The following is a 16,522-nucleotide window of genomic DNA, read 5'->3' as shown; positions in this document are numbered from 1 at the left end:
CACAGACCTGTTTCCAAATTCAGAAACCGTTCCTCTTTGGAAGATTCGCTGAACAAAACCTCCTTTTATTGCCCCTTGAATCCCTTGTACACAATGCAGCTCACACACTAAAAGAGAATTTAAAAGCAGTGAGAACAGAGTGAGCCTAAGACTAGGGGTTGGAGGGTAGCATGTGAGGAATGCTACTGGAAACTACTGCAAAAGGAAAGCAGGAAAAACAGTAAGCCCTTCAAACTTCAATTCATTGACAGCTTGCAGGCACAGAGATCTTTTGAAGCCTCCGCACTAGCCAGCCAACAAGCTGGTCTCCAGAGAAACAGCCTGCCAATAGTTTAAGCCACCAAGAACTGGACATGGGGATTCTCTAGGTCCAGCCCACCACAACGAGATGGGATAAAAACACCCGATGGTCGTACAGTTACACCTCCAGCATGTTGGCTGCAGGGAATGACTCTAAAACGGCCATTCATCTCTTTCAATGCAAACTAACTGGTAAACAGGGTTGATACTAATGTGGATAATAATTATAACACTACTCATAATTACAAATAAGAGGTAATGAGGTAACAATACATTTTAAAATGACAAATCATTTCCCAAGTGTGTGCTAGAGCAAACACATAAAAACACACACGCACACACACGCACGCGCACACACGCACACACAATACTCCGTCATGGTGAACTGTCCTCTCCAAATATTTGAGCTCATCAGAGGGAGGTTATGTCCGTAGGTCTGTCAGCCATGTCTGGGGCGGGTAACGAGTCTCCAGAGACGATGAGATGCTGAAGTCCAACACTTGCATTCTGTCAGTCTGTATTGTTTGAACAGAACACTGCAGCGGCAGCAACACAGTTCAGATGTGACGCTGATCTCTTATTTTTGACAGAACCGTTGTTAAACACTGTTAAGCATGTCATAACACTGAGGGTTTCTGGGTCACCTCTGTACAAGGAAAGGCCTGTGAGGCCCGCAGGGTTGGGTTTGTGTGATTGGCTGTTTGTGTGTGTACTGTATGTACTGTTAAAGGAGTAGAATGTGTGAGAGTGTGTAAATGTTTTAGCTATGGGATGGCTGGGCGATGTGTTTGGGGAGTGTGTGTGTGTGTGTTTAACAATAGAATTGAAGTGACAGGCTGTGCCTGGGGCAGGAAGAGGAGCGTTCGGGGCGTCTGGTCACTAAGAGAGAGCTCTGACCCGTACACCACCACGTCTCACTGCAGACACACAGGCAAAGGGGACTGGTCCAGGATATACACTGACCCTTCCCCACTGTGTGCACACATACGTACTGTACATATGAACACACTTATACCTTCCTCTCCTTAATTTGATACAATATATAAACAAAAGTATATGGACACCCCTTCAAATTAGTGGATTCGGCTGTTTCAGCCACATCCATTGCTGACAGGTGCATAAAATTGAGCACACAGTGTAACGGTTTTGACTTGAGGTTATTTTTTTATAGGGGTGCCAGGTAGGTTGTGCCTACCAGAGAAAACATTGGTTTCTCCTTTTGTTGTTTGGGAGGGAATGAGTCCCATCTGGTCCGTCAAGTCTACACCATACAAAGGACTTATGTAAACGTCAGAAGGGAAATCAACTTTTCATAAACCCTTAAAACATTGAAAGAACTTCAAAAACAACTATTCTTTTGCGTGGGTTGTATTAGCAACATCAATGGATTACACACACATAATAATATAACACAATGAGTTCTGGTTCCTCCAGAAATGTCCTGTACCTCGGGCCTAAAAAGAGTTCCGCCCGGTAAGGAGTTCAGTGAACTCAAGTGACTTGTCACGCAATGTTGGTCCGTTCATTCCGTGTAGCGTAAACCCAGTATTAAATCATACAATCAATATAACCATTTTACCACAGAACTTTAAAGCGTATCTGCTCTTACTAATTCCTCAACTACATCTAACTACATAAATCATCACCGTATACATCATATCAAAACAAATGAAATACCGTATACAAAAAAGGTGGTAGTCAGTCGGTCAGTCAGACAATCCAATCCGCCACCAGATCTCCAGCGGAGAAAGGCCACGAAGAATAGAGAGGAGTAGTCCACGGACGCAAAGAGTGGATCCGATCCTGGGTAAACTCTCAGGCTACAAAACACACGTTTAACAGCAACAAAACAACCGGAATAGAGAAGCTTCGGGAACACATCCTCAGTCACGTCTCCATCACAAACGCCACTTTTGCGCAGCTGATGCTGGCTATTTAATTGGGAATTAAAGGGCAAGCACCCTATTGGAAGGAGAAGCACTGAGACGGCTCAAAATAATTCAGGGCCGTCACAACAGCCATTCAACTTCCATAAACAAAAATTGGCAGTAGAATTACTTTCAAAGTGGCACTGTCATAGGATGCCACCTTTCCAACAAGTAATTCCATCAAATATATGCCCTGCTAGAGGTGCCCCGGTCAACTGTAAGTGCTATTATTGTGAAGTGGAAACGTCCAGGAGCAACAAAGGCTCAGCTGCGAAGTGGTAGGACACACAAGATCACAGAACGGGACCGCCGAGCTTTAAATCACGTAGCGCGTAAAAAAAAAACTGTCTGTCCTCAGTTGCAACACTCACTAACGAGTTCCAAACTGCCTCTGGAAGCAATTTCAGCACAATAACTATTCGTCGGGAGCTTTATGAAATGTATTTCCATGGCCGAGCTGCCGCACACAAGCCCAAGATCACCGTGTGCAATGCCAAGCGTCGGCTGGAGTGGTGTAAAGCTTGTCACCATTTGGATTCTGGAGCAGTGGAAACGCATTCACCATCTGCCGATCCGATGGATGAATCGGAGTTTGGCGGATTGCCAGGTAAACAATACCTTCCCGAATGCATTGTGCCCGCTGTAAAGTTTGGTGGATGAGGAATAATGGTACGGGGCTGTTTTTCATGGTTCGGGCTAGTTCCCTTAGTTCCAGTGAAATCTTAACGCTACAGTATACAATGACATTCTAGACAATTCTGTGCTTCCAACTTTGCGGCAACTGTTTGGTGAAGGCCCTTTCCTGTTTCAGCATGACAATGCCCCTGTGCACAAAACGAGGTTCATACAGAAATGGTTTGTCGAGATCGGTGTGGAAGAACTTGACTGGCCTGCACAGAGCCCTGACCTCAACCCCACCAAACACCTTTGGGATGAATTGGAACGCCGACTGCGAGCCAGGCCTAATCGCCCAACATCAGTGCACGACCTCACTAATGCTCTTGTGGCTGAATGGAAGCAAGTCCCCGCAGCAATGTTCCAACATCTAGTGGAAAGCGATCCCAGAAGAGTGGAGGCTGTTACAGCAGCAAAGGGGGGACCAACTCCATATTAATGTCTGTGATTTTGGAAAGAGATGTTCGACAAGCAGGGGTCCACATACCTATTGGTCGTGTAGTGTATCTCCCTGGCAAATTATTTAAAACTAATCTTAACCCTTTCATAACTCATCTATCTTCATAAACCTCTGTATGACATACGTATGAGATATTGTGTCCAGTAAATTACTTTAATGAGCTGTGAAAAGTTACAATAACATTGGAGATGCAGCACACATTCCTCCAGTGGTGAAAGTGGAGCGTATGAGGCTGAGAGTGAGATCCCCCTCAGGGCAAAAACGCAGTAGCAAACACACATCCAAGCAGACAGGAGCGTCTATCTTCGTTGAGCAGAGTCTAGCAGTACCAGGGAGGCATTAGTCTGCTGTACAGCAGGAGTGGTATGGAGGGAGAAAGGCATGGAGGGAGGCATGGAGGGAAGGATGGAGGGAGGTATGGAGGGAAGGATGGACGGAGGTATAGATGGAAGGATGGAGGGAGGTATGGAGGGAGAGATGGAGGGAGGTATGGAGGGAGAGATGGAGGGAGGTATGGAGGGAGATATGGCGGTATGGAGGGAGGTATGGCGGTATGGAGGGAGGTATGGAGGAGGTATGGAGGGAGGCATGGAAGGAGGTATGGAGGGAGGTAGGTATGGAGGGAGGCATGGAAGGAGTTATGGAGGGAGGTATGGAGGGAGGCATGGAGGGAGGTATGGAAGGAGGTATGGAGGGAGGTATGGCGGTAAGGAGGGAGGTTTGGAGGGAGGCATGGAGGGAGGTATGGAGGGAGGTATGGAGGGAGGTATGGAGGGAGGCATGGAGGGAGGCATGGAGGAAGGTATGGAGGAAGGCATGGAGGGAGGGAGCGAGGTATGAAGGGAGGTATGGAGGGAGGTATGGAGGGAAGGATGGACGGAGGTATAGATGGAAGGATGGAGGGAGGTATGGAGGGAGAGATGGAGGGAGGTATGGAGGGAGAGATGGAGGGAGGTATGGAGGGAGATATGGCGGTATGGAGGGAGGTATGGCGGTATGGAGGGAGGTATGGAGGAGGTATGGAGGGAGGTATGGAGGGAGGCATGGAAGGAGGTATGGAGGGAGGTAGGTATGGAGGGAGGCATGGAGGGAGGTATGGAAGGAGGTATGGAGGGAGGTATGGCGGTAAGGAGGGAGGTTTGGAGGGAGGCATGGAGGGAGGTATGGAGGGAGGTATGGAGGGAGGTATGGAGGGAGGCATGGAGGGAGGCATGGAGGAAGGTATGGAGGAAGGCATGGAGGGAGGGAGCGAGGTATGAAGGGAGGTATGGAGGGAGGTATGGAGGGAAGGATGGAGGGAAGGATGGAGGGAGGTATGGAGGGAGGTATGGAGGGAAGGATGGAGGGAGGTATGGAGGGAGGTATGGAGGGAAGGATGGAGGGAGGTATGGAGGAAAGTATGGAGGGAAGGATGGAGGGAGGCATGGAGGTAGGCATGGAGGGAGGGAGAGAGGCATGGAGGGAGGCATGGAGGGAGGTATGCAGGGAGGTATGGAGGGAGGTATGGAGGGAAGGATGGAGGGAGGTATGGATGAAAGTATGGAGGCAAGGATGGAGGGAGGCATGGAGGGAGGTATGGAGGGAGGTATGGAGGGAAGGATGGAGGGAGGTATGGAGGGAGGTATGGAGAGAGGTATGGAGGGAGGCATGGAGGGAGGCATGGAGGAAGGTATGGAGGAAGGCATGGAGGGAGGGAGCGAGGTATGAAGGGAGGTATGGAGGGAGGTATGGAGGGAAGGATGGAGGGAAGGATGGAGGGAGGTATGGAGGGAGGTATGGAGGGAAGGATGGAGGGAGGTATGGAGGAAAGTATGGAGGGAAGGATGGAGGGAGGCATGGAGGTAGGCATGGAGGGAGGGAGAGAGGCATGGAGGGAGGCATGGAGGGAGGTATGCAGGGAGGTATGGAGGGAGGTATGGAGGGAAGGATGGAGGGAGGTATGGATGAAAGTATGGAGGCAAGGATGGAGGGAGGCATGGAGGGAGGTATGGAGGGAGGTATGGAGGGAAGGATGGAGGGAGGTATGGAGGGAGGTATGGAGGGAAGGATGGAGGGAGGTATGGAGGGAGGAATGGAGGGAAGGATGGAGGGAGGTATGGAGGAAAGTATGGAGGGAAGGATGGAGGGAGGCATGGAGGTAGGCATGGAGGGAGGGAGAGAGGCATGGAGGGAGGCATGGAGGGAGGTATGCAGGGAGGTATGGAGGGAGGTATGGAGGGAAGGATGGAGGGAGGTATGGAGGAAAGTATGGAGGCAAGGATGGAGGGAGGCATGGAGGGAGGGAGGTATGGAGGGAGGTATAGAGGGAAGCATGGAGGGAGGGAGGTATGGAGGGAGGCATGGAGGGAGGGAGGTATGGAGGGAGGGAGGTAGGTATGGAGGTTGCATGGAGGGAGGTATGGAGGGAGGGAGGTAGGTATGGAGGTTGCATGGAGGGAGGGAGGTATGGAGGGAGGTATGGAGGGAGGCATGTGGGAAGGTAGGTATGGAGGGAGGTATGGAGCGAGGCATGGAGGGAGGGAGGCATGGGGAGGCATGGAGGGAGGTATGGAGGGAGGTATGGAGGGAGGGAGGTAGGAATGGAAGGAAGTATGGAGGGAGGGAGGAATGGAGGGAGGTATGGAGGGAGGGAGGCATGGAGGGAAGGGGGGAGGCATGGAGGGAGATATGGAGGGAGGCATGGAGGGAGGTATGGAGGGAGGTATGGAGCTACTGAAGGGAAGGAGGGAGGCGGTATTGACACTTTCTCACTGCCTTGATCACGCCAGCCGTCAGTAAAACCCTATTTCGTATTTCATTGTCTCTGTGAATGGGAGGGAATCCCATCGGCTTTGCACAGTGGAGAACAGAAAGGTTAAAGAGATACTTTGGTATTTTGGCAACGAGGCTCTTTATCTACTTCCCCAGAGTTAGATGATCTCGTGGACACCATGTTTATGTTTCTGGGTTCCGTTTGAAGAACATTGCTATCTGCCAGTCTGTGAGGCTAATCATTTCTAATAACAATAAGATAATGACATATAATCGGTAATAAGTGTGCACTTAAGATGGCACACAGACATTTACCTCAGAAGTTAAACTCAGGCGTCTAGTGGCTTCTGTGAGTTGCTACATGACGAGCCCTTCTCTGAGTGGCAGTGGTGACATTTACAGAGATCAGACACATGCTATCATTAATAAATAGCTGGGGTCTGCCCACAAAGCTGCTCCTTCCATCTCCCATTGCTCTTGTTCTTCAAAGTTATGTTTCGATCTGGTTGTTTGGAGATTATCATCAACATGGCAGGCCTCCCAGTTACTGAATTATTTGACAAATAGCATCCTGCCAAACGCAGCTGGCCGGCAGGTTCTTTAAACTGTTCTTTCCTCAGAGCTGCTATCGATATATGACATTTGAGCTGTTTTACTGCAGGTCAGCTCACTGAACACACCAGTGTGAGAAGCAAGTTGACCTTTCTATTCCTATTGACCTTCAGGTGACCTTTCATAGTGCCACCTATCCACCTAGGGTGTCACGCCCTGACCTTAGAGAGACGTTTTATTTCTCTATTTGGTTAGGTCAGGGTGTAATGTGGGGTGGGCATTCTATGTTTTGTTTTTCTATGATTTTGTATTTCTATGTTTTGGCCAGGTATGGTTCTCAATCAGGGACAGCTGTCGATCGTTGTCTCTGGGAACCATACTTAGGTAGCCCTTTTTCCCTCCTTTCTTTGTGGGAAGTTAACTTTATTTGTGGCACATTGCCCGTAAGTTTCACGGTTGTTTTGTATAGTTTATTGTTTTTGTCGGCGTCATTTCTAAATAAAAAGGAATATGTACGCTCACCACGCTACGCTTTGGTCTACTTCATTCGACGGCCGTGACATAGTGCCACCTTTCTGCTCCAAATTAGACTCCCTCAGAGATGCAGTATCCTCACCGCACGCACTTTCACAATGCTGAAGAAGCTACCCGAATATACTGTAGATTCTCGCAATACTGAAGAAGGCACATGACTAAACACTCAGTTTATTAGGTACACCACTCCATTCACGAAAATAGTTTGCTCCTACAGACAGTGAGCCACGTAGCTGTGGCTTGCCATATAAATCTGGCAGACAGGCATCGAGGCATTCAGTTACTGTTCGATTGAATGTTGGAATGGGCAAAACGAGTAGCCTAATCGACTTTGAAGGTGGTATGATCGTCGGGTCAGGCGGTTCCAGTATCTCAATGGTACAGATTGGTGGAGGTGGTGTAGGTGGTGTAGGTGGTGTAATAGTGTGGGGAATGTTTTCCTTGCTAGGTCCCTTGATGACAATTGAGCAACGCTTCCATGCCCTGAAAAACGCAGGCTGTTCTGGAGGCAAAGGGGAGGTCTGACCCAGTATTTAATAAAGTGAATGTAGATTCTCACAAGACTCCTCAAAATAGAGTAGAGAGGTGTTCTTATAAAAGCCATCCTGTGTATCAAATCAAATCAAATGTATTTATATAGCCCTTCTTACATCAGCTGATATATCAAAGTGCTGTACAGAAACCCAGCCTTAAACCTCAAACAGCAAGCAATGCAGGTGTAGAAGCATGGTGGCTAGGAGGATAGGTGTAGGCTGCAAGTATTACCTAGTGTGATGCATGACTGATTACAGTTTTTCTCAATTGCTAAAACACTAAAACCCATTGGCTGAAAAAAGTTCTCAGTTGCCTGGACTCATTTAGCTAATTATGCAGTCTGTTGTCAATACCTTAAACCATTTCACATGGTAAAACACAATTTGCAGATCTCACTTAGACTTTTCAGAAAAACTCTAAACACATTCTCATTCTCAAAACTTATTCTGCACTCTAATGCACATGTCATCCATACTGGTAAACACAAGTGGCAACAATCAAATACAAATAGAGAACATATGTCATTGATTGAACACAACCACTCAAAATGGATTTAACCTGTTTCAAATGATACGACACAACCAATAAGCCAGGTCAGAGAGCAAACAGGTTGTTGAAGGTGGGAAGGAGAAAGTCTGAGAATGGATACTGGAGTACAGTGCATTGTAGGGTTGCACTGTACTATTGTAGGGTACAAGTACAGTGCATTGTAGGGTACAAGTACAGTGCATTGTAGGGTACAAGTACAGTGCATTGTAGGGTACAAGGAGGAGGAAGAACAGAAAACAAAAGAGCAAAGCAGAGTAGTAATTTCTGATACATTTTGAGCTACTATGATAGAACATGTTTTCCTTCATCAAAAGACAATGACGGAAAAATATGAATATTTCTTTAGATTTAAAAATGTACTTCTCCCTGAGAATTGTATGTTTTGAACAATGTGTTTTCTATTTTTCAGTGTATTGTTCACTGACTGCTTGAGATTGTATATCATTTTGATCACTTTGTTTATGATTTGAGAGCAGTGTTTTACACAGTTAAAACTGCAAGAGAAGTCAGAGGTTATGTAAATAGTGCTTGAAGATGAGGTTTTGTGTTGAATGTTTTCAGGAAATGGAGCAAGGTTTCAGAAATTGTGTTTTAGCAATTTAGAAAAACTGTAAGAGAGTCACTATGTGTTTGAGACATGAATGTAACTCATCTGTGCTCTGGCCTCATGGGTAAAGAGGTCCTTATCCCACTGAGTTTCTCCATTACTGTATAACCCCATGAGGTAGCAGGGAAGTGAATCACCACTATTTGTCAGGTCTCCCCTCCTCTATTTGTCAGGTCTCCCCTCCTCTGACAGCCTGGGAGACGAAGTCAAATCACCAGTCCGCCAAGAGGCTTAGACCATGAAACCCAAATGATTCACACAGGAGAGAGAGAGCGCGGAAGAGAGAGAGAGAGAGAGAGAGAGAGAGAGAGAGAGAGACAGTAGTATCTGAGGTATCTGAGGTGCTAAAAAAGTGTAATTTCCTCTTTAAGTGTGTTCCATGGCATTGCCATTGAAAGGGATCCTTCAAAGGGGTGTTTACTTACTAGAGATAGAGAGAGAGAGAGAGAGAGAGAGAGAGAGAGTCTGCTCCCAAGTGAACTGAGGAGAGGGGAAACTGATGTGTTAAAGCAGAGAACTGAAGAGAAGACCAGCGAAGGGAAGATAGAAGATCAATGTCTTCGTAATGATTTCATTTAGAGGAATCAACCATCTGCAGTACACGACTGTGCCTCGTTGGTCAGTATAGGGGGACAGATAAATGGGGGAGGAAAATAAGCTTTTACAGTACAAACTAAGACAAAGTAAGACTTGGATTGTCCTTGGAATGGCCAGCGTTAAAGGGTTCCTCTCCTGAAGCTTAGAAATTCTGTCTGGGTTAAATTGGATGCATCTACGACCGAGAAAACAACATCTGTCACAGGCAGCTTTCTGCAAATGTAATCTAATTTTGGCCCATTAGGCAGCTTTCTGCAAATGTAATCTAATTTGGGCCCATTAGTTCCCTCAAAGCAGAAGGATACACATGTCCACCTAAATGTCAGGCAGTGACTGAGGAGCCAGCAATTAGAGCAAGCCAAGCGCCCAGGGGCCTTACTTTATAATGAGGAGGAGGAGGAGGAGGAGGAGGAATGTCACCAGATTGACCTGAACTAATGATCTGGTAATGAATCCCCACATGACTTTATGAAGGAATACATTGATAATATAATAATATACAATAATATTAATAATAATAATAATAATACATAATATACACCGTACAGTATGGTTAGCTGGAAACAAAGGGTCAGGCGTGGGTCAGGCTAGGCAGGCAGGCAGGGAGGGGCATAGGACATAGGTTATGGTTAGCTGGAAACAAAGGGTCAGGCGTGGGTCAGGCTAGGCAGGCAGGCAGGCAGGGAGGGGCATAGGACATAGGTTATGGTTAGCTGGAAACAAAGGGTCAGGCGTGGGTCAGGCTAGGCAGGCAGGCAGGCAGGGAGGGGCACAGGACATAGGTTATGGTTAGCTGGAAACAAAGGGTCAGGCGTGGGTCAGGCTAGGCAGGCAGGCAGGGAGGGGCGCAGGACATAGGTTATGGATAGCTGGAAACAAAGGGGCAGGCGTGGGTCAGGCTAGGCAGGCAGGCAGGGAGGGGCACAGGACATAGGTTATGGTTAGCTGGAAACAAAGGGGCAGGTGTGGGTCAGGCTAGGCAGGCAGGCAGGGAGGGGCGCAGGACATAGGTTATGGCTAGCTGGAAACAAAGGGGCAGGGCATTGTGATAATGATTATGGTACTCCTGCCATGTGGCAAGGGAACAATGAATAAGGCCACACATAGATCTTAGGTACATACAACCAAAGCAGTTGCAATCCATTATATCTGAAAATATATTTTCTTTCAACGAGGCACAATGTAAAGTTATCCATCCGAAAGGGTTCTTTTCACGTTAACTCACTGGAAGGAAGGAATCCTGTAAGAACCATAACTGAATCTGAATCCATCTAATTTCAACAATTCTTTTGAATTTGAAATGTCTATTCACCAAGAATCAACATGAAAAATACACCCTCTTTCGTGTGCCAAAAATACCCTTATCTTAGGGAGTATCTTTGTCTCTCTTCTTTGAGAAGCTTCTGCTGATGTCCATGTCTGCCCTGATAAGAGCACAACTACACGCACCTCCAACAGCAGCCTGGACTGGACCCTGGGGCTGGGCTTGGACCTAGGGAACCCCTGACCAGGGTCTGGCCTGCACCCCATTACTGGTGTCTTGGGTTGTGATAAGAACACAGGCTCCTGAAGGCCCAGTCCAGACATACTGTCAGTCAGTCTGTCACTCTGCTCTTGTTTTGTTATGATCTTTTCTGCTGTTCTGATCTGTTATTTTCTGATATGTTCTGATGTCTTCTGATCTGTGCTGTTCTGTTCTGTTCTGATCTGTGCTGTTCGGATCTGTTATTTTCTGATATGTTCTGATGTCTTCTGATCTGATCTGTTCTGTTCGGCAGGATGCCTCTGTATCCTTTCTGCTGATGACTCATCTTCCATGTCTTCACTGTGGGGAGTCTTTTATAGTGTGAAAGGATGTTGTTAGTGGAAACACTACAGGTAACAGTGGGGGGTCGAAAAAAGGTTTGCTTACCTTGGCGAGATGTCACAGCCCTGCTGCATGAAGGCGCCCAGCGAGAACCACAAGCTGTTGAATATCCCAAACTCATTGGTGTGCCCCTCACTCTGGCTCTGGCCCTGTCCTTGGCCCTGGTTTTGGCCCGGTTGGGACTGGGACTGGCCCTGTCCTTGGCCCTGGTTTTGGCCCGGTTGGGACTGGGACTGTCCTGGCTCTCTCCTGGGACTGAACGACTGCTGTCTCTGCTGCTGCTCCTGGCCCTCCTCTCCCTCTGAGTCGTCCCCCTGCCACTCGTACGGGCTGAAGCGGCTGACCAGGAAGAGAACCACGCTCACACCGATGTAGGCAAACACGATGCACATCCAGATCTCGTAGGCCAGTGGGTCGAGGAAGGAGAAGACACCTGGTTTTGACTTGGTGGGCTTCTTGATCATGATGGAGATGCCCAGGGACATGAAGGGCTTGGAGAAGTCGATCACCTCCTCTCTCACCAGAGTGATGGTCAACGGGGCTACTGCTACATCTGCTTTCTAGGAGTCAAGGAGAGAATTACGTGTTCATCTATGTAGCTCTATGTATCATTCACCAACATTATCCCTACACTCAGAAATCCACGTCCGTATTCGTCCTTCAAACATTATCCCTACACTGAGAAATCCATGTCTGTATTCGTCCTTCAAACATTATCCCTACACTCAGAAATCCACGTCCGTATTCGTCCTTCAAACATTATCCCTACACTCAGAAATCCACGTCCGTATTCGTCCTTCAAACATTATCCCTACACTCAGAAATCCACGTCTGTATTTGTGCTTCAAACATTATCCCTACACTCAGAAATCCATGTCTGTATTCGTCCTTCCAGCCATAAAGACTTCAAGTGGATATGACAAAAGCATTTCCTTAAAGGGGCAATCAGCAATTGCAACAATAACAAAGCATTTTCCCAGCCCCTGCTTTGGTAAAAAGCTGAGGGATGTGGCTAAAGAAACCAGGGCTCCTGAGTGGCGTAGCGGTCTAAGGCACTGCATCTCAGTGCTCGAAGGCTGTATCACAACCAGCTGTGATTGGGAGTCCCATAGGAGTCCCATAGGTAGGCGCACAATTGGCCCAGGGTCGTCCAGGTTTGGCTGGTGTAGGCAGTCACTGTAAATAAGAAATTGTTCTTAACTGACTTGCCTAGTTAAATAAAGAAACAAATAAATGTAACCATTTTCAATTCATAGACAGAGCTATCGATTCAAGGACTTACCATCCACGACACCAAAGTATAGTTTTAACCATATCTTGAGGCTATATGGTGTCTGTTTACATTTACTTTGTTTATAATAAGAGAGTAAAACAAGCTTATATTTTGGGCTCTGATGGGGTACAAAAGTTGAACTAAGCTCATGAGGCATCAATAAGCAATTTTATTCAAGAATCAATGGGTCCGTAAGTGTAAAAAATAAATAAAAATGGATGTAACAACTGCAGATTGCCCCTTTAAGGTGATGTGAAGGAATGTAAATCACTCGGATTAGCATACGGCTCAGTAATAGTAAACTCTGTTCCCATAAGACAAGTTTCTAAAATCACTCTCCAGCTAACGTAAACACTGAGCTTTTTCAAGCTGAATAGTAATGAATCCCTTTCAAGAAATATTAGGCTTACAACACTGAGAGAAATAAAATAAAAACCCCTCCAAGCGAGACTTGATTTGGTTGAGTCCACCCAGCACCTCTGTCGTTGTAAGGACAGAACAAATATTCTACTGTACCCTCGACCAAACTAGGAGCGTATCTTTCATCTCAAGTTCCTGAGGGCAGAGAAATTGTGTTTTGACATGATTCACATGAACAATGGAAGATATGAGAAGTGACAGTTCTGTTAGGGACGTTTCAATAAAACAGCCTTCCTGGAATACAAATCCACATACTGTACTGTTCTCAATCTGTTGCCTGTTGCCCAATTCTTTGGTTACCAGACAACAGCGTTTGACTACTTGGCACACTATCACTTGGCAGCCTATCAAGACCCATCTGAATTGTGTTTTGACATTGAGGAAGCTGCTGGATATGTCAAGTGAGAGGTATAGACCTTTGTCCTAATATATCTCTTGTAAGGACACGCTGCGTCCTTTCTGAAGTAAAGCTGTGAAGTACTTCTCCAACACGATGTTATTGTTATCACAAAGAATGTATGTAAAAAAAAAACTAAAAAAAAACATAATATTGGAATGAAATAAGCATGCCCTGCAGTATGTCCTTTGGCTACAGTTGCAAATGTACAAATGTATGTACAAATGTACAAATGTATGTATAAATGTACAAATGTACAAATGTATGTACAAATGTACAAATGTACACATGTACAAATGTATGTACAAATGTACAAATGTACAAATGTATGTACAAATGTACAAATGTATGTACAAATGTATGTACAAATGTACAAATGTATGTACAAATGTATGTACAAATGTATGTACAAATGTATGTACAAATGTACAAATGTATGTACAAATGTATGTACAAATGTATGTACAAATGTACAAATGTATGTTTCAAATGTACAAATGTACAAATGTATGTACAAATGTACAAATGTATGTACAAATGTACAAATGTATGTACAAATGTACAAATGTACAAAGGTACAAATGTACAAATGTACAAATGTATGTACAAATGTACAAATGTACAAATGTATGTACAAATGTACAAATGTATGTACAAATGTATGTACAAATGTATGTACAAATGTATGTACAAATGTACAAATGTATGTACAAATGTATGTACAAATGTACAAATGTATGTACAAATGTATGTACAAATGTATGTACAAATGTACAAATGTATGTACAAATGTATGTACAAATGTACAAATGTATGTACAAATGTATGTACAAATGTATGTACAAATGTACAAATGTACAAATGTATGTAAAAATGTACAAATGTATGTACAAATGTACAAATGTATGTACAAATGTACAAATGTACGTACAAATGTATGTACAAATGTACAAATGTATGTACAAATGTATGTACAAATGTACAAATGTATGTACAAATGTACAAATGTATGTACAAATGTATGTACAAATGTACAAATGTATGTACAAATGTATGTACAAATGTACAAATGTATGTACAAATGTACAAATGTATGTACAAATGTACAAATGTACAAATGTATGTACAAATGTACAAATGTATGTACAAATGTATGTACAAATGTACAAATGTATGTACAAATGTATGTACAAATGTATGTACAAATGTACAAATGTATGTACAAATGTACAAATGTATGTACAAATGTATGTACAAATGTACAAATGTATGTACAAATGTACAAATGTATGTACAAATGTATGTACATATGTACAAATGTATGTACAAATGTACAAATGTATGTACAAATGTACAAATGTATGTACAAATGTACAAATGTATGTACAAATGTACAAATGTACAAATGTGTGTACAAATGTACAAATGTATGTACAAATGTACAAATGTATGTACAAATGTACAAATGTATGTACAAATGTATGTACAGATGTACAAATGTATGTACATATGTGCAAATGTACAAATCTACAAATGTACAAATGTATGTACAAATGTATGTACAAATGTACAAATGTATGTACAAATGTACAAATGTATGTACAAATGTACAAATGTATGTACAAATGTACAAATGTATGTACAAATGTACAAATGTACAAATTATTGTACAAATGTACAAATGTATGTACAAATGTACAAATGTATGTACAAATGTACAAATGTATGTACAAATGTATGTACAAATGTATGTACAAATGTACAAATGTATGTACAAATGTACAAATGTATGTACAAATGTACAAATGTACAAATGTATGTACAAATGTACAAATGTACAATGCAGATATGTATATGCTCCAAACTTGTAAAATAACACAACGGAAACATTATTTATACTAAAGGCCACATTGAATTTGTTTTCACGTATTTAGTATGTGACAAACAGCCACTAACAAAATCATTGCACACGTCTTTTGCATTTGTTATGTTTGGATTAAGGTTTAACGTCGTGTCTGTATGAATACTGAATCTTGAATACTGAATCTTGAATATTGAATCTTGAATATTGAATCTTGAATCTTGAATATTGACTGGGGGAAAAGGCTAGAGTGAAGGTTGAGATAAAAGATGGTGTGTACTTGGAAAACTACATGTTAGTCTAAAAGAAATGTGAAATAATGTCAAGATGCTTTTTATAGTGAAGATGAAGTTTATAAATTGCCTGGCTGGGCTGATGAGACAGTGGATAGCACAGTCTGATGGAACAGAGTAAATAGGCATTTTAACGTCATAGATTTAGCCGGAGGTAACTTGTGGAATAGACACCGGCTGGAATGCGCTTCTAAACAATCAGCATTCAGGATTAGACCCCCCCGTTGTATAAATGACAGATACTGTACCACATCTGCAACATTTTGGTTACTGCTACTACAGTATATAAACCGAAAGTGGTTGTATTCAAAATGTGTCCTTGCTATTGGACGAATTCCATGGACAGCTGTGTTGACTGAGACTGTACAATTAACACATTTCTCCTCTCTCAGAGCCTAGTGAGTTGCCCAGTGTGTTCATGAGATGGTTACTAACCCCATAAACGAGCTCGCCCACCATCCCGTTCCACATCTTGGACTCAGCGTCTCTGGCTCCGTACTTTCCATCCCCTACGATCTCCAGTTTATAAGTATAGCCCACATGCTTGGCGATCTCGGCGGCCAGCTCCACACAATAGCCCTCATACTTATCGTTCCCCACCAGCTGCTCATGATTTTTCTTCAGCATCACATATGGAGATTCCTAGGAAACATGAAGGACAACATTGATGTTTGTTTTTCATGGTTTCCTTCACTCTGCACGCATTCACCATTCATTTTTCACACATTTTTAAAAGGGACATTTATAAAGCTTTCCTTGTCCAGCTTTCTCTGGGACAATGTACTCTAGGGGTTCCCAGGGACTTTCCTTGATTTGAGGGGTAAAAAAAAGTACATACCATAGGTTATTATTTTTATTTTTTATAAGTCGCAATTGTTTATACTAATCTAAAACGACGCATAAATCTGTGATGCTTTGGGCTAG

The 16,522-nt window shown here is 44.1% G+C and overlaps 1 protein-coding gene across 2 annotated transcripts in view; it reads right to left on the bottom strand.

Annotated features, from left to right (window-relative positions):
- LOC139417973 (glutamate receptor 1-like) overlaps positions 1–16,522 on the bottom strand; it is a 129,774-nt gene that overhangs the window by 14,373 nt on the left and 98,879 nt on the right. For both annotated transcript variants that reach the window (XM_071167010.1, XM_071167009.1), the window contains exons 10-11: positions 16,034–16,240; positions 11,400–11,914 (exon numbers count right to left, since the gene is read on the bottom strand). In XM_071167010.1, coding sequence (XP_071023111.1) covers positions 11,400–11,914; positions 16,034–16,240 — 722 coding nt within the window. The remainder of the gene's footprint in view (positions 1–11,399; positions 11,915–16,033; positions 16,241–16,522) is intronic.

Source organism: Oncorhynchus clarkii, chromosome 10 (assembly GCF_045791955.1).
Source record: "Oncorhynchus clarkii lewisi isolate Uvic-CL-2024 chromosome 10, UVic_Ocla_1.0, whole genome shotgun sequence".
Classification (NCBI taxonomy): Eukaryota; Metazoa; Chordata; class Actinopteri; order Salmoniformes; family Salmonidae; genus Oncorhynchus; species Oncorhynchus clarkii.
This window is presented reverse-complemented; position numbering and strand designations above follow the sequence as displayed.